The sequence below is a fragment of the Zeus faber genome (assembly GCF_960531495.2).
Source record: "Zeus faber genome assembly, chromosome: 14".
Classification (NCBI taxonomy): Eukaryota; Metazoa; Chordata; class Actinopteri; order Zeiformes; family Zeidae; genus Zeus; species Zeus faber.
The window spans coordinates 16,166,441-16,192,646 of NC_137200.1; the positions used below are offsets into that span (position 1 = coordinate 16,166,441).

Below are 26,206 nucleotides of genomic sequence, written 5' to 3' on the forward strand. Positions count from 1 at the left end.
GCGGCAGATGTCTTAAACTTGATCCTCCGGCCGCACTGCAAAATCCATTATACTGTGAAATGGGATACTTGTTTTTTAATTCCACACTATCGAGTTTTTCTAAATACCAGGCTCTCTTTAGAACAGGGGTGTCTCATTTTGGGCTGCGGACTGGATTGGTCAAAATGCAACTTCATGTGGGCCGGATTACATTTGGTTAAACCGTGGTCGCAGATCTGTGAGCCGGATGTTAGTCTGTTGTTGTTCATGCTTTCACATCTATGCTATAATTACAAAGTGTTTAACTCCAATTGATTGGGATGTCTGTTATTCATGCTAATCTCATACATATAGATAATCATTTAATGTAAATATTTTAATTAAAACGTATTATTGTTCATTACTTTCCCCCAAATTATATTGTGGGCTGAATTGAACCCCCCCTATGTTTGACACTTTGGATGGGAGAGGCGGGTAAAACAAGTCCTCAGATATGTTAGACAAATTTCGAGGCTTGGTCTGGTACGAGGTGATGAGGCGGTGTAGCCTGGTGATAATGCTTTTGCTTTCCCCACAACCTCGTTCGTTTACGCGACGACATCCCAGAACCCGGGAAACCCCGTCGGCGGGTGACAACTGAAGCCTCGTGCCACGGAGTAAACAACCAGCAATGCACCAGAAGGAGCCACCGCAATGTAACAGAACCCAGAGTGGACGAGGTTTAGTGCCGTTCCCTTGTGCCCGGCTATTTTTCCCTCCGAACCCGGCTTGGCATTTTCTAACCGGAGCTTTATTTCACAACCTCCTTGGTCCCAAATCTGTTGAGTTGGGTTACAAGATTTCGGAAGCTTCCCGCTGACCCTTTTTAAATAGCAGTGTCGACGATAACAATGAAGCTGACGGCGCGTTGGAGTGTTGTGGTGAGCGTCGTGAGGTAGCCGAGGTTATTACAGCTTTTGTTCTGAACAGGAGCAGCGCCGCTTTCCAGAACAGTCGCAGCCGTGTCATGCAAGACCATTTGACATGGAAACTTTTCACGGACTGTGGACCCGGAAAATGATGAACATGACAAAGTTCCATGTATGGAATGTGCTAATGGAAAATTTCTGATCTTGGGATGGCGATGCTTTGAAGATGAGATGGAAAAATCTCTTCTAAACGTTACTATGTTCTATCTAGAAAGTGTTTCACTTGATGCATTTTTCAAATGGATATCCGTTGATGTCCTCTGATCATTGAATTTTCAAGGGCAGAATAATTCAGTGTTTTTTTGTTTTAAAGAAATGTATTTAATATATGTATGTTGTCAGTTATGAAAATTATTGTGTTCAACTTTGTGTACTATAGCAAAGAGAGCATTTTCAAACCTGGACAAAATAAGTCAATAAGCACCTTTCAATCACCCCATTTATATCTGGCACGATCCGATCACTAACGCCGGGTGTGAACGCACCTCTAGACAGTGCCGTTGACCCCTCTCTAATGGCGTGTGTGGCGCACCGCCCACTAGAGGAGAAACTCCTCTCCAATTCTCTTATGTTCACGTTTTAATCTTCCATACAATTAAGAAAATCGGGAAACTAACTTTGCAAACGGAAAAGATGTACGTTTTTATTTGCATATAGAGCAGGGAAGTGAGATCTGATCACTCGAGGCGCATGCAGAGACTCGCTCTAATGCCAGGTGTAAACAGCCGAACTGTTTACACCTGGCATATATATTATATTGATGGTTTTCAACACTCCATTTGAACGCCTGCTTGCTACCTAATGTCACAGTGTGCAACAGGCCTGCAGCCACAGGACTCCAGCTTTTAGCCCCCTGGCATCCGCTTGGCTTTTCCTCTACTCCATCTCTTCCTACTCCAGTTGATTGGAGATCATGTCACACCACCTGCTCCATTCGCATAACCTGATTCACAAACCCCTCTGGATGCATTCTGTTCAGAATTGCCCGCCCCTGCCTACCCCTCTCTTTGCTTCTTGTACTGTATTATCTACTGTATGCTCCATTCCCCTGCGGCAACGGGGCTCATCATTGTTTCGTGCCTAGCTCCGAGACTTCCGCTGCCTCTGGGCTAAAACATGGTGGAAAATGTTCCCATGTGTGCAGGCAATTTTAGGGCAGGGGCATCTTGCTTACCAGACCAAACAAAACAGTGAAGTATATTAACCAACATTGCTTTGTTCCCAATCGTTCCCTTTAATAAAAGTTAAAATACTTCCTCCGTCCTTTTCCAGTTCTCTAGTGCAAACGTCCTCCTCTTTTTATATCATTGCCTGTTGTAGTCCTTTTTTAAGATTCTGGGCCGAGGGGTGGGGACCCTGAGAGTCGACCTTTTTGCTAGAGCTGCATTTATTGGAAGTTGTTTTGACATCTGCTAAATGCCAGGCGTATATCTTAAGGTCTTGCTTTGTCCCTGTGTGTCTCTCACAGGGGCCTGAGGCCCGGGCGTCACCCAGAGGAGGACGACATTGTGCCTGAGCTGGCGTACATCCACCCCCGAGACAGACCAGACTGGGAGGAGACCATTAGTGCCATGGTGAGACACACACTCAGACACACACACACACACACACCTAGTATCACAGCTCTCATCATAGTTCAAAGGACACAATTCCAGTGATAATCTTATTCTGCTCTCGTGAACTTGTCTCTATCACATTCTTATCTGTGGTAGTTTTATTAGATTATTATTATTTTTTGCCCGTCATCATATCTCCATTTGAAAACTGTTCTTTGGAAACGGCGCAACACTCCCATCGACCAAATCTACCTAATCTACCTGTCACGCCTCTGTTCCACATGTTTTGTTGTAGCTGTGTGGGACACCAGACACCATTCATTATTTTCCTTTTCCTCTGCTCAGCCGCTCTCTCTCTCTCTCTCTCTCTGTCTCTCTACCACATTGTGTTGGCATCAACAGCACAGTGGAAATGAGGCCGTCTCCATGGTAACGTGCCGAGCTACCCGTGGCCAGCGTGTGGTTGGTTCCCCTATCTGATTGGGGAGAGAGAGAGAGAGAGGGGGCGAGAAGGAGAGCGAGATCACAAATATTGATCAGGAGGGGGAGGGGTTTTGCTAACATGAATATTGCAACATTGCTATCCTTTGTTCAATATTTGATACCAATGGGACTCCGTGCTGGAGCGGCTTGAATTATGCACGCCTCTGTTGCGGTGACGGAGAAATAGATAAACTAGTTTACTACACTGTAGCGGGTTCGCTACCCAGGTTCTTACAAGGATGTGGTGACACAGAGGTAGTGGTGAAAAGGCGCCGGCACGGCCGATTTTGTAGTCAGTTCCAATCAAAGAAAAACGCTCAAGTGCGGAACGGTCAACAAAAATGGAGAATTTTAAAGATGGGCTCAGACCTGGATTTCTCTGGAGCGCTCCCGCACGTTCCCTGCCGTATAAGACAAACAGACATATAAGAACCCTTCCCATCTGCTGTGATTGGCCGGACAGCCCAATTGGCCACACTTAGGCCGGGGAGCCATCCAGCCAACAGCTGACCCTCACCCTCACCCCTTGAGACAAAATAGTAGAGATAAGAGTCAGGTGTATCGAATACTGGCACCCCACAGAGGGCTATCTTAATCCTCTCAAACGCACTGCTCCCTCTACTGGGCCGGTTTTGACGCACTCTTTCCAGTTAAATCGTCAGGGGTGGTCAACTCTGAAAAGTCTGGGATGAACCGCCGGTAGTAACCGACCAGCCCCAAGAACCACTTTACCTCCTTTTTCAAATTGGGTCTCATGGTGGCCGCAATGGCCGCGGTCTTATCTACTTGGGGCCGCACCAACTCCCACCCAAGTGGTACCCACTTCCACCCAACCGCGCACTTCTTAGCGTTGGCATGTGCCGCTCCCGGGTGTCGCTATGAATGATTACATCGTCTAAGTAGGCGTCGGCATATGCTGCTTGTGGGCGCAGAACTCTTTCCATGAGTCTCTGAAGAAGGGACCCCGAACAACCCAAACAGAAGCGTAACGAATTGGTACATCCCCTGCGGAGTGGAGAAAGCGGATTTTTCCCTGGAGTCTGGAGATAAGGGAATCTTCCTGTAGCCCTTGGTTAGATCCAGTGTCGTAAAAAATTTGAGTCGTGCCTAACCGGTCAAGTAGCTCATCGACCAGGGGCATTGGGTACTCGTCAAATTTTGACACCTTGTTCACCTCCGGTGGAAAAAAAACAACAACCGGACTGTCCCATCGGGCTGTTTAATAGCACGATGGGGAACACAAGTCACTTGTAGACTCATATTACGCCCATTTCCAGCATGACCTTCAATTCTGCCTGCACAATTTTGCGTTTGGGTTCGGACAGTCGGTATGGACAGTCGGTATGTTCATCCCCGGGGTTGTGGTGGCGTATGAGAGAAGTGCGGCCTGGCAGAGAAGAGAATACATTAGCAAACCATTGCTCTAAGGCTGCCACGTCCGCTGCCAGGCCCGGCGAGAGATGGTCATGCGAAAGGGCCGGGGTCTCATTGGTAGCTTTTGGAACCTCCGGGCCCAACTTGTCTCTCCCGATCACTGAGGTGGCCAGAGAGACGGACGCCCCCTCCCTCCATGCCTTTAAGAGGTTGAGGCGATACACCTGAGCCTGTCAGTCCGTACGACCTCATAATCCACCTCCCTGACTTTGCGCGAGACCATGAAGAGTCCTTGTCACCTGGCGAGTAATTTAGAGATGGATGTTGGGAGTAACACCAGCGCCCCTGTGTCATACATCTGTTGCTGCCGTTCCTGGGCCTGGAGCAAATTGTCACGTAACAGGTGGCCCAGTGTGTGGAGTTGCACCCGCGGGTCCAGAAAATACTGAATTTCATTCTTACTGGTGCCAGGCCCTTCCCCCTAGTTTTCCTTAATAAGGTCCAGCACCCCCCCAGGGTCTCCTTCCAAAGAGGAGTTCAAAGGGAGAGACTCCCCTGGAGTCCTGAGGAACCTTCTGTACAGCAAACAACAGACCATTAAAACAAAGTACGGCTATCATCGTGAAAACAAACTTACGAACCATGTTCTTCACCATCTTATTGAACTGTTCCACCAGGCCATCAGTGGTTCACGCTGGTGCGGATTGAGCAGACGCTCAATAGCTCATAAAGTTCCATAAAGTGTGCGTGACATAAAGGATGTACCCTCTCACGACCCGGGAGATGACCTGGAACAGCACTTGTGCAACACTTTTTTTTTTTTTTTAGAAATATTGCCATCGACACTGCTTTGGGGTATCGAGCTGCGTAGTCAGCGGTGCTTTTGACGTGGCCGGAGAGATAACCAGCTGACATTCTGGACAGGCGGCGCACCACTTGCGCACGTAGGCCCTGATGCCCGGCAAGTAAAAGCGCGGCATTATCCTCTGCAGTGTTTTTTCCTGTCCCGCCAGGTGATGTCCAGGTGACCAGCCACCAATCTGTGCCTAATAACAGGGGGGTGCAACAGGCACGAACTAACCGGTCTGCACCAAATGCTTTTTCAGCCAGTGACTAATTTCCAGCCGCACACGTGAATGTTCCCATGCACTCACGGAATCTCCACCCATGATGCCTCCTCCAAAGCCCAGGGCTGGACCATGATCTACGTGCAGCCGGAGTCCAGCAAAACCTGGTGTCCACCCCCTTCTAACCTTACCGGTACGTAGTAAGCCCCTTCCTGACAGGGGGAGGGGCCCGGCGTGCCTGCGACCCGGACAACCTGTCCGACCTCCATCAAGGATCCCCTGCAGCGGTGGCCAAGCTGCACGCAGCACCAGCACCCCTTGGTGCGGGAAAGCGGCATGGCATCTCGTGGCACCGACAGTCCTGGGTGAGCCCCAGCCACCCTCGGCAGGAGGACATGGGTCGCCGGTTTGTCCTCGGCAAGGGTGACGGCCGCCTCCAGGGTGTCAGGCTGATGGCAGGGGACCCAGCTGGCTGTCTGGGCCGGGATGCCCACTAGGAACCTGTCCAGGACCTTGACCTTCACGATCTGGTCCGTCGTCCTCTGCCCCGGCTGCAGCCACCATCTAGCCGCATCCATCGGCTGCTGGGCGTAGGTGAAGGGCTGGCCGGCGCCGGTGTAGTCCAGGGTCCGGAAATGCTGCTGGTGTCCCTTCGGTGTCAGCCCAGCTGGTCCAGGATGGCCTTCTTCACCACCGTGTAATCGCGGTTGGCAGCGGCCGGCACAGACAGTTCATACATGGCGAGGAAGGCCTTGGCGTCATCCTCGCCTGTCATCCTGCATCTGGCCCAGGTGGCTGACCAGGTTCTCCAGCGGGGACCGCACCATATTGTGACTTTGTCCCTGTCAAGCTCCTGCCGACTATGACACTGTAAGGGGTTCGCTACCCAGGTTCATACAAGGACGCGGTGACACAGGTAGCGGTGAAAAGGCACCAGCAAGGCGTGTTTTGTTAATATCAGTTCCAATCAAAGTAAAACGCTAAAGTGCAGAACAGTAAACAAAAACTGAGAACTTTAAAGATGGGCTCAGACTTGCATTTCTCCGGAGTGCTCCCGCACATTCCCTGCTGTGGCAGCTGCTGTGATTGGTCATTCAGCCCAATTGGCTACAGCTATCACTGAGGTGGGGAGCGTCAGTCTACCACGCTGACTTCCCCTCGCCTCCCGGAAGCCCGCTCACCCACGCCCCCGAGTCTGCCACATACACATAGTACAGGTGAGAAGTATCCAAAGCGCTTGACTGCCTTTGCAAGAGGTTATCTGAGTTAATGTAGATGGCATATCAATGAGTCTTTGCACTTGTGGTCAAATACACAATCATTAATATGCCTCTCACCCCCACCTGTCAATCTCTGCTTTATCTCCATCAACTTGGATCCCCAAACTGGTTTCATTTTAGGTTGAGCAGCATGAACCAGTCTTCAGCTACCAACAGACTGGCGTTGCAAGGACGCCGCCCCCCCCCCACACACACACACACACAAAAGCTAGGAAACCTTGTGCTGCAGGAGCATCACGTTTGGAAATGTTTGTGTAGTTTCTATGCCTCTCGTTGGAGACCGCTACTTGGGTTTCAGTGTATCAGTTGACTAAAGTTACCTATTGCACCTTTAATGTTCATCATTAAGCTGTGCATGGGTGATACGGGAAAATGTATTATGACATTTCATAGAGAATGCACAATGTTGATCACAATTTTTATTAATCTCACTATACCTTCAGAATACTATGTCTTAGAATACATGAATCATCAGATTTGGTAATATTACCTGTGTCATAACAAAATCAACAGACATCAACGAAGTGATTGTTCTTCGTGATCAATAAAGTTACACTTCTTCTTCGTAGCCCAAACATGTTGACTGTCATTCATAGCCCAAACATCCTCCGAGTGGAAGGGAGATTCATCGCTGTGGATCCGGCCGTTGTTTGTGGAGATAGATTTGGGATTTCAACAAGTCATCACCACACAGATTTGTTAATACCCGTGCATGGACATAAATCTAGGGCGCATTGTAAAACCGCACACTCCAAGAATGAATGTCTTGAATGAGGAATGTGCCAGGGGCCGTTTCAGGGTTTTTTTACGCCATCTCTCTCTCGCTCGCTCGCTCTCTCTCTCTCTCTCTCTCTATCTCTCCTGGAGTTTCACAGACACCAGGATACATATTTTTCATAGCGTGCCGTTTTGTCTGGGTGAGACAAGGGGCCTGCTAGGTGAGCAATTAAAGTGACTGCAGTGATACTGCTGCTGCTGCTGCTGTCGAGCTCGAGGGCAGCAGTGGCAAGGTGACGTCTCCGGGTCGCCTTTAAATAACCGTGCCAAAAAAAAAAAAAAAAACTTCATCTGCATACCACCTTGGCTGTCAACAGCCAAGGAGCTGAACTCAACAGAAGTTTGGAAAGTTCAAACCCTCCTCACGTACTTTACTCTGCGTACATGATCCGTTTTATTTGTTGCTCATTCCTTCTTAACTTCCTGCTCATTCTTTTTTCTGTATTTGTGATTTGCTTCAGTTGTTGCCAATCCGTTGACCTTTTATTCTTTATCGAGTGGTTCTTCCAACGGTTTTTCAGGTAAAGACATTGGTCTTGTGTGCCTGTAAAAGGTGAGATTGTGAAACCGCATGGCATGGTCGATAGCCCTGACGGTGCAATCCAGATAATAACGCCTTTCTAGGTGTTGACTTTATTGTCGAATTGGCGCTAGTACCCAATCAACAGCATTCATGTCACAGACGGAGGAACCAAATCCAATGAAATCAGGTGATCAGCCCTGTTACGAATCGGTCAAGTCTCCTGTGCTTCCTAAGAGCAGTTATTATCATTAGATGTAAATAAGTGTGAAAACTGGAGATGTCTTTATAAAGAAACTCCCCGACGCCCGTATTATTATCAGCTCCCTTCTTAAGAGACATGAACACCAGAGTGAGTTACCGAGAGCATTGATTCTCAACCTTTCATATCAAGGACCCTGAATTTGATATGCATTTTGATATGAGATTTTCTCTCATTGAAGATTTTAATTGTTGTATATGATTCAGTTCAAACTATTTCCTGCCTATGCTGCAGTTAGGGAAATAAGAATGAAATTGATCGAAATAATCGATAATGTACTTTCTCTCATGGTGCTTATGTCTTACAAATTAAATAATGAGGGTGAAGTTCAGCTATTAATCATTTCAGATGGGGGTTCGTGGATCCCACGTTGAGAATCATTGGCCTAGTCCCGATAACACGGACCAACTATTACCATGAATGGAAAGCATTCAGGACTGATATGATATCAATTACCAGGGCGACTGGTGAGAGTGGCCAGCGAGCTAAATTTGAATACGAGCTAAAAGGACAGGCTCTGTGTTGGCCAGAATGTGCGGTTACCAGATGCATCGCAAACAGGCATCATGTCTTCAAAAACGAACCTTGAGATGCAGTCCAACAAGGCATTACATTACATGTCATACAACCTGGCAGAAGTAGGCATTGAACACAACACTACAAATCCGTCTTCTTTAAATCGGTAGTTATTTTGAGAATGGATAGCGTTTCTTACACGACGATTAAATTACCAGTTTTCTAAACGGGGTTATAAAGTATCTAATCAAGCAACTACACCCCCCCCCCCACCGTGGAGAACCTGCGGCAGAACAGCTTTTACCGAAATCCTTAAGGTTAAGTGTGTGTGTGTGTGTGTGTGTGTGTGTGTGTGTGTGTGTGTGTGTGTGTGTGTTAGGCACGCAGTGCAGAGATCCCAGAGCTGCGAGCGGAGCCCCTGATGCGATCCTGCAGCAGCAGTACCGCCAGCATGAAGGTCAAGAATGTCAAGAAGTGAGTGCACGGCGAGCGGAGTGGACCAACACACTCAGAACAGGAACAAACATGTGCCTTACGCAAATACAGATTCACACTCACAGATACACACTTGCTCAAACCCATGCGCGCACACACACACACACACACACACACACACACATGTAGACATGGTAACATGCAGTATATACACACTCACACCCATGGTCATGTACTCAAGTGTGTGTGTGTGTGTGTGTGTGTGTGTGTGTGTGTGTGTTTGTGTCTCTTTCAGACTGTGCTTCACCAAGGGCCACTTCCCCAAGCTGGCCGAGTGCGCTCACTTCCACTACGAGAATGTGGACTTTGGCACCATCCAGGTAAAACTCACCTACAGCAGCACATTCCATGTGGTTATGAGGTGGTGGGAGGCACTTTGCTTTTAGGTCACAGCAGCTTTGTGTGTGGATGCAGGCCAATGTTGGAGAATTTGAACTTTATCCCAATAATCATAGACATCGATCTATACATCGATCAGCCACAACATTAAGCCACTGAGAGGTGAAGTGAATCACATTGATCATCTTGTTCCAATGGCACCTGTCAAGGGGTGGGATATATTTGGCAGCAAGTAGGGTTACTGTGGTTATCGGTGTTACTGGTGTTACACGGTGTTCGGGCATACACCCATTATATTACTTGCTCACTGCCCCCACCGTCATTTTGCCTATTTATTTATTTAAAAATAAAACCAATTTAGTTTGTTTTAGCCTATCAGCGCCGGCGCTAATCAAATTATAAAATACTCTAATTTGTAAAATAATTTATCAATACTTAGTCAGACTTTACAAAAGTGAATTCCATACACTGTATATACTATACACTATATATATACACTTTATACACTATATATTATATACACTGTATACATCTTATCCCGCATCACTGTTCTCAGTGTCGTTCCCGCAGTCTGTCAGTATTCACTACACTAGCGTTGGCAATGGCCACGCCCTCTTACCGTGAAATAACCCAGGTTCTCCCTTATCCACCAATTCGCTCCGTCCTAGGAACGGTACTCGGTTGTTAAGTTAGGAGTACCTGTATAGTAGAATAGCTTTTCAACATTGATTTGAAAAGCTAATCACATCACGCCTTTCCTTTTGTAAAAACACACGACTAATCTTGCAAAACTAATGACACAAGGATTTCCACATAGGCTTGTGTGATACGTCTGTCTTGCTCTCCCTTCAAATACCAATGTAATTCATTATCCAGGCCAGTAGGGGTCAGTGTTTATCTCAGATAGCAGCAAAAGTGTGTGTGTGTGTGTGTGTGTGTGTGTGTGTGTGTGTGTGTGTGTGTGTGTGTGTGTGTGTGTGTGTGTGTGTGTGTGTGTGTGTGTGTGTGTGTGTGTGTGTGTGTGTGTGTGTGTGTGTGTGTGTGTGCGCGCTTGGTTTAGGCTGCTGTGTAATGTTGAGCCCATCATGATCTCAACCCCGCCACTTCACATCAGTGCCACAATTCAACAAACTTGCTGTCCTTTTTTAATTTGAAATAAATTCATGAGCGCCATTGCTTTGTTTAATAAGGCAGCAGAGCCGTTCATTTGTTCTGGCCCCATTTGTATCTGATACGGTGATAAATACTTTAAACGCCCCTAATGGATTGAAACGAGTTGATTTAGATTTTTTTCAGGCCTGTTGGTACGCGTTGGAAAAGCCCTAAACAGACGAGGCATGAGGCATATGGCATATTGGCACAATCGGCTTCAGTCAGATGGCGCAGCAGGCGGTCTGCAATTTATATTTGCATTCAAACCTTTGTTCGCTCGGTATATTCAAGACTTAAAACAAAGTGATTGCGAGGGGACGATGACTTAATAAACTGCATTTATTGCATAAAAATGTAACCAATGACCTTTGCAAAGCATTAGCACATCATGAACACAGTGTGCATGATTCATTGCTGCACTTTATCTTCCTTGGCTTGGCGAAAAATATACCATGGCATCAGGATATGTAAGTTTTGCCACAGGAGGCACATTTATTGAAATCTTTATGCGGGCCCCCAAATGCTCTCCTTTGCAGCCTGAGGTCTGTTTTCACCTACCAAAAGTGAACACTTGTCTTTATTTAGTATATCTTAAATTGAAGGATAGATTGCTATCAAATCTACCCCTCTCACTTCTCCCACTTCTGTTCCTCTCCCTTCTTCCCCATCTGAATTTTTGCTTGGCTCTGGAGTTTTGGGGAAAAACGTTAACATATTTCTGTCCCCCCGCGTTAGAGGTTTTCTCTTTTTAGGCGGTGCCATACTCACCTGCCAGCTAATATGACTACCATAATGACGGCGATCTCGTTCCGCAGTGATTTAAAGTGACTCCGATTAGGGATTCCGCAGTCACATGATGTCAATATCAAGCTCATTACCATATGAGCATCACTATTTTGTAAATCTCTTTAAATAGCCCAAATGGACTATAAACTCCAATTAAAAAGCCATAATAAAAAATGTAAAAAATTCGGGGGACCATGCCATTATTTTTAACGTTAAAATATATATTGGCCTGGCAGCCCGCCAGGCCTATAAAATTATAGCGGAAACACTGTGACTGCGTCTGACTTTGTCAGTCTACCACACTGACAAAGTTAACTCATGGTGAATGTCAGTCATCGACGGGGTGCGGCTGCTATATGAGGTCAGGTTTCTGTGGTGAAGCTGCGGTAGCTTTTTATCAAACAAGGCCGTCAGCTACGTCATGCATTGGGTAACACAAAATCCATTTCATTCATTTGTCAATGCCACCATTTGCTACAGACACTTCTCCTTGTTTGAGCCCAAAAACATGACAAATTGCACTTTGGTGCACTTCCGTTTTCAGCTTGGCAATAGCAAAAACAGAAATGACCAATAATGTGCTGAACATCTATTTTTGAGTTGAAAATAGGTGACCGAAGCAGAGGATTAAATGATGCATTGCTCATGCATCAGCCACCCTGTCGACATGGTGCGACGTCAGTGACAGAAGGTTACGTACAACATCTTGCACAACTCTGCTGCACTGTTTTTTATTTTGAGCGGGAACATCTCCTGCCATCTGTTTTCTTTTGGGGAAAAAAAATATTTTGTATCTCATCGCAAAGACTTGTCCTGAGGATAATGCTGTTCTGGCTGTATTGGTTACCAAAATGAATATGACTGTCCAAAAGTACAAGTAAAAAATACAAATACAAACCCCTATCCTGTTTTAGATTTAGATTTTTTTTTTTTTTGTCCCCCCTATGCATGCTATAAGCTGATATGAGCTGATTTCTTATTGCTTATGCTGATGTATTTTTTGAGGACTACGAAACCTCCATTGTCTAGTTGACTTTGCGGTTTGTATTGTTGCTGATTGTGTGTAGGTGTAAAGTTAAGACATAACAGTTGACATTTTTGTGTGCGAACAAGTGCTGTCTTTTAGGTTTTAATGATAGTGACAAGCTTACATTAAAATTGAAATAAACCTGTCCCGCCCGAACTGTAAGACATACCTCAACATTGGCACGTGGGATATGAAAGCATAACTCTCCACCACATTTGTTTCACCACGCTAAGTTTCTTCGCCATAATGTTAACAATTTGAGACCTTTTCAATAAAAAAACAAACAAACAAAAACAACAACGATGCCAATAATTTCGGCTAATGGCATGCCCAGAGAGGATATGAACAGGAAATACAGCCGCATACTGTAATTGGAAACTTAGAATCCACAGACACACCGAATATAAATGAAGCAAATTATGAGTTCACCTACTGGTGTGTAGTGTTTTAGAACCTGAACGATGATCAATTATGTGGCAACAGTCGAAAAAGACATAAGCAGCATGTAGGCAATTCAAAATATGCAGCCTTGCAGAAGAGGGTTTATTCTACAGAGAAGAATAATTGCCAAGCGGAGAGGTGTGACGCTCACTACAGCGACGCCGTTTATGCTAGTCAGAATCTCTCCACCGCCTAGTCGCCTAATCAGTCAGTTTCAAATGTATTTTCCCGAAACGTGACCGCCCCTAATGAACAGTGGCCTTCGCTTGGTGATTTATTTGGAAAAGCGCTTCTCATTTGCCACGCAGTGTCTGTGTCAAAGCTCAGTTTGTTTTCCTTCAGCGGCCTTGCAGGTCTCCTCTTTTATTACAAGTAACGCACTGAATAAACAGCGGAAGGAGGTTTCCGGGACCCCACCACCACGGTGCTCTCGTCCCAAAGGAAGCAGCTGAACCCCACTCCTCTGTCTCACCCAGTCACTCCAGCTCGCCGACCGCATATCGTAATTGTTTTGATTTCCACACTGATCTTTGAGTAGAACGTAGTGTTTTGTAGGTGTCTAACATGAGGTGGCCCGCATTCACAGCTAAACCCGCGCGCACACAGAGGCTCTAGACACAGGCCCCTTGTTTCTATCGACTCCAAAATTGCCGCACTGCGCGGCGTTCGGACACCGCCTGTTTCCTCCTCTGTCAGTCGCATCTCTTTTCGGTTCGACTAATACTTCCCTAGTTACCGGGGAATAAACAAGCCTTCGGTTTCCACCGGGACATATTTTCAGCCAAGGGAAAAAAAAAAAAAGAATTGCTTCGGTTGCCTAGACCAACGCAATTTAGTTTCCCCCTCCCTACTGACAACTTGGAAATATTTTGACTTTACAAAATATTCTGGAACTATTTTGTAGCGCAGTGGCTAGTTTGGAATGAAGCATGCTGTGTAATGAAAGGCTATGCGATGTAGAGTGTGTGAAGCATGTATTCCGCCTTGTAGATTAATTACAACAATCTGCGTTTTAACAGCTGTAAGCCCCCCCCATCCCCCCCGAATTGACAAATGTTTCCCCGTCCTAAAGGGACCGACTTTGTGTGTACGCGAGCGCTTGTAATATATGAGTGCGGCCGTGTGTGATGAAGACGGAGGTCCCTCTCCGCCGTCCTTGGGGCTCCAGATAGCTGCGTCTGGCAAAAGTAAGAACAGCCGGTTTTTCACCCTTCCAGCCCTTCTGACATTAATCCACCCGTGCGTCCACCCTGCCTCCACAACCACCGCAGCTGAGCAGGATGACACAATACGCTCCCACTGCCCACCCCCAATCCCCTCCACCCACCCACTCACAAAAGAACCACCGAGATGCAGGGGTATGGATTCCCTCCCCCCCCAAGCGGGACAGATCCATCAACCGCAGCCCAGCAAAGACAACGCTAGCTAAGCTCCAACCCAGCGAAGCCCCCATCTTTCACGGCCCACAGCTGAGAGACAAGGGGGGCGGTGAGGCCTGATTAAATGATGTCACACCCAGCATCACATGCTCATGCAGTGGATCGCTGCATCCCCCCCTCCATCAGGAGACCGGTGACGTAACGGCTGGAGTCAGCCCTCCCTTGTTGGAGGTAGACAAAGGGTCAGCCAACGCAAATACAGCCTACACGTGCGCGCGCACACACGGACACACGCGCACGCACACACACACAGACACACACACACACTTTTGGAGGATAAATGTTTTTCGGTGTTGAAGGGTTCCTCGCACACACCCAGGTTGAAGATGTGAAAGAGCTTAAAGTCGCAGGCCACATGGTCGGGTGCCGGCCTTGTTCTCCCATTGTAGTAAGACACTGAAATACTTGAATGAGATTAGTCCAACCCTTTTCCCATTCAAAATCGATTGTATTGTCTGGACTTGTTTATTTGGAAGATGTAGTTGGATATGATGGATGCACTGCGTGCGTTGGCGCCTAATCATCTACCAGAGCAACAGGCTACACGATCAGACCAAAATTTCGGCTGGGTTTGAGATTTGAAGTGTTTTCGTTCCAGTACAACACGCTGGCCACGAGGAAAATCGAGCAAGAACTCGGGCAAAATGTGATTCTAGTTGTGCAAATAAAACTGTCCTAGTGAATACTGTTGGGGTTACAAGCAATATTACACCATTTACTCACAAAACGTTTTGGAGCACATAACCACATACATTAATACAACTCGGGTTAAGGCACTGACGGCGAGCTGCAATGTAAGCAGGCCAGATTAGAATTGGTGTTTCTGGGATGTGCCTCGGACCTGGGGAGTTTTAACTGCTCGGGAAGGAAATGGGCTCAGTCTGTAAACAGATATTTGGAGCAACCTACCCTTTTCTCTGCCCATGACATGAAATAGATGAAGGGTGTAGATGTGTTTTTTTTGTTTTTTTTTGTTTTTTTTAATACCTTCAGTTGATTCCAGTCACATCGTTGTTATCCTGCCGTGTCAAGACGCTGCTGTCACAGGAGTGGGATTATTGTAGGTCTGTGACTTTTACAAAGCTTCCCTCTCAGAGATGTCCGACTAAAGCCGTGCAGATATGCCTGCATGAACACGCCATGCCTACAGTAGTGAGAGTATCCCCTCTGTACTATGGCGCCTTCAATTAGGGCTTGTGCTTGTGCCGTCCTGGCTGTGGCGTTTGACTGAACTTTTCAGAATTTTGTCAGAGGAGCCTGGTCTACACTTGAGTAAACAAATCCTTCTCATAAGGGGATTTAGGTTATTTCAAACTCCCGTCCAAACTGTAATCTCATCCACTTACACCAATCTCTCGATGTTTAAATCCCGAGGCAAACCGAAATCCCCTTATACCAGAGCCGTCTTTAGAGCTCAGGTAATGACTGCAGGTGTGCGGTGTTGTACCTCTGCTGCCTGTGAGCTCCTGAATACCGCCGTGAAGCCCCGCATGCATACCTGCACTTAAAATCCCCACCAGGTCTGCCCTGCCGCAATGACAAAATGACCTCGGTGCGAAGATAATGGTGTGGGAGATCCACTCCCAACGCGTCGTTCCTTATTCCCAACTGCTGTGCACCTTCGTTGAGCTGGTTTTTGTGGAAATGGCTCTATTTCTTCATACGTGGCACAGTGCTTCCACTGCTGCCTCACAGCAAGAACGTCCTCGGTTCAATTCCCACCCGGGCCGCTGTTGGCACCGTGCTCCGGTGGGGTATCTCCTGATGAGGGGCCTTTCTGTGTGGAGTTTGCATGTTCTCCTCGTGCACACATGGGGTTTCCTCCAACACAAAAAAGGACCCCGATAAAAAAAACATGCAGTAAGCTTTTAGTACACTTTCCTGTCCTGTCCCTGACCACGACATGGATCCACACCTGGAATTGGTCCCCGGGCGCCAACGAAGTGAGGGCTGCCCGCTGCTCCTGGATGAAGGACAGAGAGGATAGGAGAAACGCAGAGGACAAAGAGTGTGTGTGTGTGTGTGTGTGTGTGTGTGTGTGTGTGTGTGTGTGTGTGTGTGTGTGTGTGTGTGTGTGTGTGTGTGTGTGTGTGTGTGTGTGTGTGTGTGTGTGTGTGTGTGGTCAGTCACCGGTGTGTGTTTAAGTGCATTGCACCCGCGAGATCAATAAATTATGGTTCTACATGATTAGTTTGCAGTAATACTTGAGCTCCGCACATACACCGATCAGCCACAGCATTAAAACCACTGAGAATTGAAGTGAATAACGTTTATCATCTCAATACAACAGCACAATTAAATACAGTCAAGACCTGTTTTTAATTTGCACTTTAGTCCTTTGTCTGTGATTTTATGTCATTTATCTGGTTTTAGCTTATTTTCCTTGCTTTTTTTATAATTCCTTCATGTAAAGAATTTTTAATTGCTCTTGAGTATTAATTGTGCTATACAAATAAACTTGCCTTTCCCTAACTTATGGCAATTCATACACAAGGGCATGAAGTGTGAATTTTAATAGCTTCCCTATGAAGTTAAGGGAGAAGCTCAATTTTTGAAATCTCTACAGTATCTCCTGATGTTGTACCTATTCTCAACTGACATCTCTTGTTAATTGTTTTTTTTGTTGTTGTTGTTGTTGAAATAATGCAACTTTTAAAATGAGACTCTAAATTGTACTTAGTTACTTTAACACTACATTTTCTGGATGCATTGCCTCTGTTTGTTTGTTTCGCCGGATTTATTCTTGTGGCCTTGAGGGAACACGCTCCTGGCCAAGGTCCCGGTTTTTCAGTCGGCACAGGGAGGAAGTCAGTGACTGGGGCAGGTCCAGTTCCCTCCGTTATGCCTCTGGCTTCTCCTGGCTCCGGCACGGCCTCCTCTGTAAAGCTGGCTCGCTGCTTTAATTTCCATTTCCCCACTTCCAGCAATGGGCCATCTATTTAATCCATCTCATATGGTGATGATGGCACATATGATGTCATCGCAGCTGATGCAATCAAAGATCTTATTTTTTCTCTTAAAGATGTTTGGCTTGAAACGTGAGAGTTTTGGATCATGCGTGAGGTTTTATTGATGACTCCCTTGCTCCTCTGCTGTCGTGGTGGAAGGTCATCGCGCTGCAGTGGGAATCGTTTTATCAGTGTTTCTCTTGTCTTAGCGTGTGCGGGAATGGGCCAAAACACCATTGAGCAACAGAGAACTTTGGTTATAAAATTGTTGGTTGTAAGAATGTTTGCAGTCCTATGAAGCGCATTGAAAACGCAGTCCTCCAGTCATTCCTCCAGTCATTCCTCCAGTCATAACCACATTCTGCGCTTGTGGCAGGAGAGAAATATGCAAGAGACAAATTGCCACAGTCATTGCTGCTATTACATCATTATACATCATTGTCATTGTGCACTTTCCGGCCACAGATGGTAGTGATGAACAAGAATTCTTTGGCTTACTTGGAAGTATTGTATTTCAATAGAATATATACACAGCCTATGGAAATCAAACTTTTAAAATATTCATTCATACGAGAAGCAAATTCTATAGCCAGTCGCCATAGTTACAATCACAGAGATTTGCAGGCCCACATTTACTGGACAACGCAACGATACCTCTCCGCTCCAAACCGTCACCCAGGCTCAACTTCCCAGCAAACCCTAATTGGTTAAAAAAAAAAAGAAAAGAAAAACTCCCAATTAGCGACGTGAAGAGATACAATAGGTTCAGAGTGGAAAGCTTACCCTGCTGGACCAAAACAAACAAAGCCTATGAATATAGTTTTATGGAACTTGCATTAAACACAACACCTGCATCCTAAAGTAAGAAACGTCTTTGCTCACAACTGTAAAACAAATAAATAAATAAAATCAACCTTAAATTCTCATGAGCAAGTTTCTGTCTGAAAAGCTATGACACGGGTATGCTCGGGGAGAGAGAGAGAGAGACAGAAAAAAGGAGAGGGAGATATGGAAAGAGAGAGCGGACGGCACGTGCGGGAATTGCTGTCCTGCAAGTGCATCCCCTCCTGCTTTTTTTTTTTTTTTTTCTTTTAATTTCCTGCCCCACCCCTCCCCTCTGTTCCTTTTGGCTCTCTCTCCATCCCTCCTCTTTGTCCCGGGGAATGTACCAACCAAAATAAAGGGGGGGGGGGGAGGAGACGAGAAGGGGGAGGGGTGAACCAGCATGTCAGAGAGGGGAGGAAGGGAGAGCGAGAGAGGGAGAGAGAATAGCATGTGGTTGAGCGACAGGAAAAAAAACACACATTGAGGAGGTCGGGAAGGAACACCACAGACTTTTATTCCTTCCTTCTTTCCTACGGCTCAGCCAATTGGGCATTTTGGAAAACTTCTGTTGGGTGCCGGCGCTCAGGGAAAGGCAAGATTAAAAAAAAAGGGGGGGGGGGGTGGAAGCCAAGAAGGGAGGAATGTGGTCTCACGTCGGTGGGACGGCGGGTTAATGCAAGATGGAGGGGAGGAAAACCGTCCTGTTGAGGAAGCCTCTTAACCACTTTTTTTTCATCCTCCAACACCACCGCCGCTCCTGGTGATATCGTTGCCTGCATGCTTTCTGTGCAGCCTGCACAGAGAAGAGCACACAAAGAGAGCGAGACACACACACGCACACTCTGTTCGCTGGAGAAACTGGAGAGCTGACATTTACGTCCCACTGAGGGTAATTGTATTGCGGACTGGCCAGAGAGGGGGGGGGGGGGGTCCCGGTGAATGGGCATGCACGTGCGTACGCACACAACACCCTCGAGTATCCACTTCACCCTGCAGTGAGAACTGGAGACTGAGGACAGGTGCAGGAGTGTTGAGGCGGTCGAGGGGTGGACTCCTGGCATTGAGCGCTGTGGCACGGTTGCACTTGAAGGATCCCAGCCACTGTGAGTACCATGCGGATCTCGGTCTTACGGCTTTTGTTGCATTTTTTTTTCCCCCCCCTGCTTATGTTTCTCGGTGCTGCTTGTCAGTGGAAGTTACGTTGCGCCCGTATTGTCCTTGTGCGCGGGGGCCCCTTCAGATGGTTGTGGGTGAAATATGGCTGTTCCATTAACACTGGGTCCCGGGTGCAAGGACAGTGCAAATGAGCCGCTCGCTCTTAATTCACGTGTACCTACACCTTTTGGAGGAATATATGTGTCCCTTATGGTGCTGTAGGAATGTTTTTTTTTTTCCTATTCTGACAACTGTGTTGTGTTTTACCCGTGCTCCAAGCAAATGTTCTGGCTGGAGAAGCTGCGTGTGTTGGGAATCCAACATTCGTGTGACATAATAATGCAAAGGTATGCAGTCAAAGTCCATAAGAGGTAATTGAATTGCATTTATTTGTCTGTGATAACCTTCTGAAATCTGGACCCCAGATTAAAAGTTGCTGGTGGAATATCTTGAAGTATTGAGTTATTTATGGTGGTAAAATGCAAACTTGTTTGTATAATTACCCTAAACTCTGCATGCTGCGCATGGTAAAACACTCTCTTTGTGTCTTTTTACAGTAAATGTCCTAGTACAGCACAACATCTCAGCTGGTTAGCTCGATGAACCTTCAGCCATGGCTGCCTTGATCGGGAGACTTGAAATAGCTTCACTAGTTCTGTCGGAAAACTGTGAGGGCAACCTCTGAGTAGACCAGGCTTAATCTGAGAAATCTTCTCGAAGATGGAGAGCCGATACCACTGCCACTCTGAACCATTATGATCAATGCTATAATATATGGTTTAGACAACCCTTCTTACAGTTGGGCCCTCAAAGAATAACTGTGCTAGTTACCTTCCCCCTTTTACAGCAGTTGACAGCAAGGTACATTCAATGTATGCCCTGTGTGTGTGTGTGTGTGTGTGTGTGTGTGTGTGTGTGTGTGTGTGTGTGTGTGTGTGTGTGTGTGTGTGTGTGTGTGTGTGTGTGTGTGTGTGTGTGTGTGTGTGTGTGTGTGTGTGTGTGCGCTGTGGTTTGAGCAGCCACACCTGTCCTGGGTCTAGGTAATTGGGGGCCCAGGCCTGTTGCTCATTGGTTGGTCTAACGATCAACAGGTAAAACCTCCATCCCCACACACACTCAGGAGAGGAGCCCGTGTCATGACACATGTCCATTTGCTCCTGGGCTTATTCCACCGAGCCCACTCTCTACAATAAACTGTGTGTCTACAACCCAGATGTCTGTGTGTCTTTGCCGGAGGGGCCTGAAAACGCCACTTGGAAGGTGTGTGGCAGGCGAAACTGCCTGTGTATGTATGTCCTGTTTGAATCTCAAATTTAACCAGCAAGGGTAATATTTGAGCAGAAGCTTACATCGGTTTCCCAAACGCATCGTTTCATAGTAATGATATAATTCTTGCCCAAACCTTAACTTATCCATTCTAAGCCAAAAAAAAACAGATGTTGCCTTATTAAAATTCTTCATGACAAATGAACGGATTACTTCATTCCAAAAAAGTTTCGATTTTTTCCTATTAACTGTGTGTGTGTGTGTGTGTGGGTGTATGTGGGTGTGTGGTAAAATGCCACATGAAATAGCGATTTCTATAAAGATTATGTATCTCCCCGGATCAACTACCCTGTTTAAATGAAGGCAAGTTTAATGGGAACAGAAACACGTTCTCCATCTCTCACTGGCACCATGTCATTGCTCAGACAATGTGTGTTTAGTGGACCGTCGACACACATAAATACCTCCAGTGTTGCTTTTACTACATCCAAGGGCAAGAAAAGCGTCCTTTGTCTGCAGCGGGGCAGCAGATACGATTCACTCAGCTCCAACCAAACAGGACTTTGAACTAGACATGCAAGCAAAGCGAGAGAAGAGAGCGGCGCGATTTGGACACAACCACCATGAAAACAAGGGTTGAGATTGAATCGGTGGGGGGACCTGGAGAGTTGGTCCCTCTCGGGGCGAGCGCCAGGCTGTTAAGAGTTTCAGTGGCACGCCGGGTTGGAATGCTACAATGCGGGCATTGTTCGGACACAACTCGCACGTTGAGAGACCGCGACCCACCTGGCGCGGTGACATGGGTAATGCTTTTTAACCAGTTACTGTAAACCAAGCGCTCCGGGGGGTGGCGGTGGTGCTACGGAGGAGCTGATTGGGCAGAGGAGCAGGGCACCCGGCGGCAAGGGTTTCTGCTCCCCCTAATAAAAATAAAAATCCAGGGCTTGATGTGCTCTTGACACCGTGGTGTCTGAGCAGAGCTGTAAGAAACAAAGTGATAAATGCAGAAATAATGTTGAATGTTGGGGATGATCCAAATCAACTAGGACAATGGATCGTAAATGGATCTAGATTCTGCTTTCAATTTTTTCTTTGGAAATGGTATAATGATATAACTGGCTGTCTTGTCCCAGTTGTTCATACGGGTCTCCTCGGTTCTGAGGACCAGTAGCAGATGCTTGGCGGCCGTGCCAGGGCTCCCAGCTCCAGCCTCCTCATCTATATTTCATTGAGTCGTGGGCGGTCAGCGGGGTTCCGATGGGAACACATGAGCGTGATCATCTTCCTTTTTATAGAATATTCAGCTTCTTTTTTTTTTTTTTTCAATAGACCATATCCCTCCCGTCTCATACTGGGCCTTCAGCTGTTGGCAGATTGTTTCTGCCATGCTTTCAATGTACAGGATATATGAAAGACTTTTGTGGGGTTTTTTGTTTTTTGTTTGGCAAAAATATTCTGGCTATTTTCCCCCGCTCTTGTTGACACTGAACTGGCGTTTTTACTGTCTTGTCTGGTTTTAAAGGACCTCGGAAATACTTGAAACGCAAATGATTTTCCGTCTGACGTGTCGTCTGTTTCTCCCTCTCTTCCAGTTGTCCCTTGGGGATGAGCAGTGCGAAGTGACCCGGAACGGCTATGAGTCCAAAGAGCTGGTCTACTTGGTCCAAATCTACTGTCAGGTGAGACGAAAAGCCCCTGCACTTCTTCATGTGGTTGTGCAGTGATGAACACGTGCAAACAGGCATTTTCCTTTTTTACACCTGCATACATACTGCATACATTCCATTGTATAGAAGTGGCCGTTGTTTATCTGTGATGGATAGCTGCTGCACTCCAATTGACTATCAAATCAGTCCTGTTGTTTTATTCAGGCCCTTTATCAGAATGCAAATTCACACGTTGCTGAAGCCTTCTCTCTTATCGACTAAAAAGAGGGAAGGCTGCGATATGCAAATATCTGCAAATAACAGCACTGAAACGCGGCGCTTTAAGCGCTCCGTCTGGTGAAAAAGTGGAGCGGCTTGACGTGTGCGGCCTTTATGGCAATCTCGTTCTAGTCCCCTCGTTTCGACCAGCATTTACTCACTTAGGCGATGGCCAATGAGAGAATCCATCGATCGGTGGTTTTTCCCGTCAGATCCGGCCTGATCCGGAGCGATCGCCTCCCTTTGCTCTCAGGCCGCCTTTTGGTCTTTAGCCCCAGTTAGATATGGATTGCCTTTTATAATGACTGCACTCGCTCCGTCAAAATGCATTAAGTTAGCGTCGTCGTCTTTATTAATATGGATCCCATTATGTAAAAATAAACGCTCGATGCATTGTTGTTTATGTTACATCACAATGTTTTGGAGGAAAAATTACCATGCCCCGATTTGGGGGGTGGGGGAGGGAGGCCAGGTGCACCTTTTTGCGCAAAGCAGTCCAAGGTCTTAACGTCCAAACCCCCACCAAGAACGTCTTTGGTTTTGGTTTCATGCATTTTTTCCCCCACATATCATACTCTGTTTACATGACCTTGGTAATGCCAGGGGAGCGTGCGGCTCTGCAGATGGAAATTCCAACTTGCTCCAGCCATTGGAAAGGAGAGAAAAGGCTAAGCGTACAGCGGGGCGTTGACGGCAAAGAGTTGGCCGCAATGTGGTGAGATGGACTCAAATTCACAGGTACAGGAAAGGTGCGTGGACTGCGGGGGAAACTGGCGCAATGCTGGAGATTACAGCGATATTTCAACATAATCCATCGAAAATATATCTTCAACATTCCTCTTTGTGAGGAATCGAGAGAGGAACTATGTCTTGGATTGCCAACTCGGAGCTGAGATTAAATAGCGGTTATGATGGATATTGAGGCATTTGGCCAAAACACTGTAAAGATGTATTACATTTTGTCAACACTGTGCAGCTGCACAGTAAAGCAGAGTTCCTCGAGTCTGTGGAGCATCCACCATCAACCCCACTGCCACCCCCTGTTTATTAAGGCAGCCCTCCCATCAGTGGGTTGAATGACACTGCGGTCTCCGTCACACTATTCCTGGCCCCAGTACGAGTGAATCTTTCGAGGCCGAAATCAAAGACGTTCTTTTCACTTTGCAGTCGTTTCGAGCGAGGTTTTTGAGGCTTTGGAAGCCTTTCCTCGCCAGATGAAAATAAAACAACAAATCCACGGAATAAGGGAAGAATGAGTCTGTGTGCGTATGTGTGCTTGTGAGCCAAGCTGCGTTTTAATGTGGCAGGCCTCGGGCGAAACTGACCTGGTTTGCACTGGTGCTGCTGGCATTTAATCACTGCGTCTCTCCAGAAGGGCTGAGTATGCCGTTGAAGTGCTTTGATATAAGGAAATGTCTACAAGTGTCTTTAAAAAGCCTTTTGGACTAAATGCCAAAATATTTTATGGATGAGCGATGGGGACGGACGGACGACATTTTATTTTTGTGCCACAAAAGGGAAGACGATAGATGAAGCATAACAAATGTTGACAGCAGGAAACACCGACACAAAAGACTTCATGGTTGGAGCCTTCACCTGACTTGAGAATGCCAGGTTCATCCCTCTAATTGGTTATTGGAAGCTTGGAATGTGAACCGCTTGCCACAAAAAAAAACTTGGTGTCATCGGTTTTTATTTTGAGGCAGCACAGTGCGGTTTATTTAGGGACTGCAAACGGGCGTAGTGACAATTCTTTCGGTAGCAAGGGTATCCCTCGTGCATGCTGCACTGCATGACCATAAACTAGATGGGGAAAAAGCCTGGGCGGTACGTTAGGAAAGGTACCTCTCGATTTGCATTTGCAGTCACTATTTCATGCGTATTTCTCAGCCTCTAGGTAATGAAGCTGAACAATATGACTCACTCTTCCAGCAGGAGTTCAAATTTAGGGCGTCTGAACCCCCCCCCCCGACGTGAGGGGAGGGTACGATTCCCACCTCGCTGCTTCTCTTCCACTTGACTCTGTGTCACGCTTGCCATCCCAAACCAATTTCATCTTCTTCAGAGAGAGGGAGAGAGAGAGAGAGAGAATTACAGGCATTTTTTTTTTTTTAATAGTTACATCATTCATGTGTATATTAATTATTTATGTGTTTATGTCTGCGTGAGATTGTCCACGTAGCTATAAATGAATCATAAGTGCACAAAGCGAGCCGTTTTCTTCTGTTATGGTGCTGCGAGCGTGCCGGAGGTTCAACCAGGTAAACCTTCCTCAACTCCCCCTCCCTCCAGACCTGCCCCTGTGATGGACCCCACTTAGATTTCTGTCGTGCTGTTTTATTTATCCTAACCCTCCAGGGCCGAAGCTGGATCGTGAAGCGCAGCTATGAGGATTTCCGCGTGCTGGACAAGCACCTGCACCTCTGCATCTACGACCGGCGCTTCTCGCAGCTCCCCGAGCTGCCTCGCTACGACAGTCTGACCGAGCAGTCCGAAGTAGGTGAATCTACACGGAAGCGATTTACAAAATCCCGTTCTCTCAAAATCTCATTCCGCGAGGTCGTCTTGTGTTGAGTGAGGTCGCAATTCCCAGAATACCCTCCTTTTTGCTCTGAGGTGGTCAAATTATTTTCAGCAAAGTTTCCTTCTTCTGATCGATTGATTTATTTATTTTTTTCCTTAATCACTTAAGGTGGTGGGGATATTTTTTCATCTAAGGTGCTGTTCTTTTGGATGGATGTTCGTCCTTACTAACAGTTTTTAAACACACCTCGCTACTCTGGGTTATGAAATTAACAACACGTCACTTGTTGTGTGCGTATCCGATCTTAACGGTCCTGCCGGGAAAGGCGGACCCTGCCACCAACAGTGGAAACAGCATATACAGGAGCACATGCATGAAGCAAATAGATCGACTGTTGCCAGCTTGAAAAAAAATATATGGGAGTTTTTCACAAAATAACCTTGCGGATTACCACTTTTCATCCCAAAGTGACTCACTCACTCAATTACTGCATTTGAATTATTTATTTTATCGTTTCATGTTCTTGCTGCAAAATGCGACACTTGAATGCGGTCGGACCACTCTCGCACGTGGGTTCACACATTGCGCCGGGTTTGGGACGGAGCTCTTCTCCGCTTTACGAGTTAGGTCCTGATGTGCCCCAAACACTGAAACACGAGCCCTGTTTATAATCCAACTTGAGGTGGGTGGGTAAATCCAGAGTGATTGTTTTGCTTTTCCTCTCAGGGCACACAATTGGAGCTCTTGGTGGCTGTGTGAAGGATCTATTGTTCCTGCGGGGAAAGTTGGCAGGTTTTGGAAGGAACACCAGTGTTCATTGTACAGCATGAGGCCTTTCTTTAGGCCCTCGTCCCCGAAGCGCGAGGGTGTGTGATGTACAAGTGATTATCAAACAGAAGATGAGGACAGAGGGAGGGGGGGGGGGGGATTAACCACACTATCACCTTGGCTTTGCCGTACCGCCCCATTCTTATTCATTGTGTTTCAATGATGGCTTTGAAAAAGTCGAAAGTGATTTACTACCTCAGGAATACCGTGGAACCATCAAACTGTGCACCTTTCAATTTCAACAAAGGCCCTAATCAAATTTCCCCGCGCCTCC

At 46.6% G+C, this 26,206-nt stretch overlaps 2 protein-coding genes across 3 annotated transcripts in view; both read left to right on the forward strand.

The window, feature by feature from the left end:
* The window catches only part of LOC307239867 (rho GTPase-activating protein 32-like), a gene marked incomplete at its 3' end in the record, with an annotated part of 36,295 nt that extends 10,432 nt beyond the window's left edge, over nt 1-25,863 (forward strand). The window contains exons 2-7 of the mRNA XM_080013446.1: nt 2,416-2,521; nt 9,162-9,256; nt 9,513-9,597; nt 22,248-22,334; nt 24,939-25,076; nt 25,831-25,863. Of these exons, the coding sequence (XP_079869572.1) occupies nt 2,416-2,521; nt 9,162-9,256; nt 9,513-9,597; nt 22,248-22,334; nt 24,939-25,076; nt 25,831-25,863 (544 nt within the window). The remainder of the gene's footprint in view (nt 1-2,415; nt 2,522-9,161; nt 9,257-9,512; nt 9,598-22,247; nt 22,335-24,938; nt 25,077-25,830) is intronic.
* Nucleotides 22,248-26,206, forward strand: part of arhgap32b (Rho GTPase activating protein 32b) — a 33,769-nt gene continuing 29,810 nt past the window's right edge. For both annotated transcript variants that reach the window (XM_080013964.1, XM_080013963.1), the window contains exons 1-2: nt 22,248-22,334; nt 24,939-25,076. The gene's annotated coding sequence lies outside the window, so the exon portion shown is untranslated. The remainder of the gene's footprint in view (nt 22,335-24,938; nt 25,077-26,206) is intronic.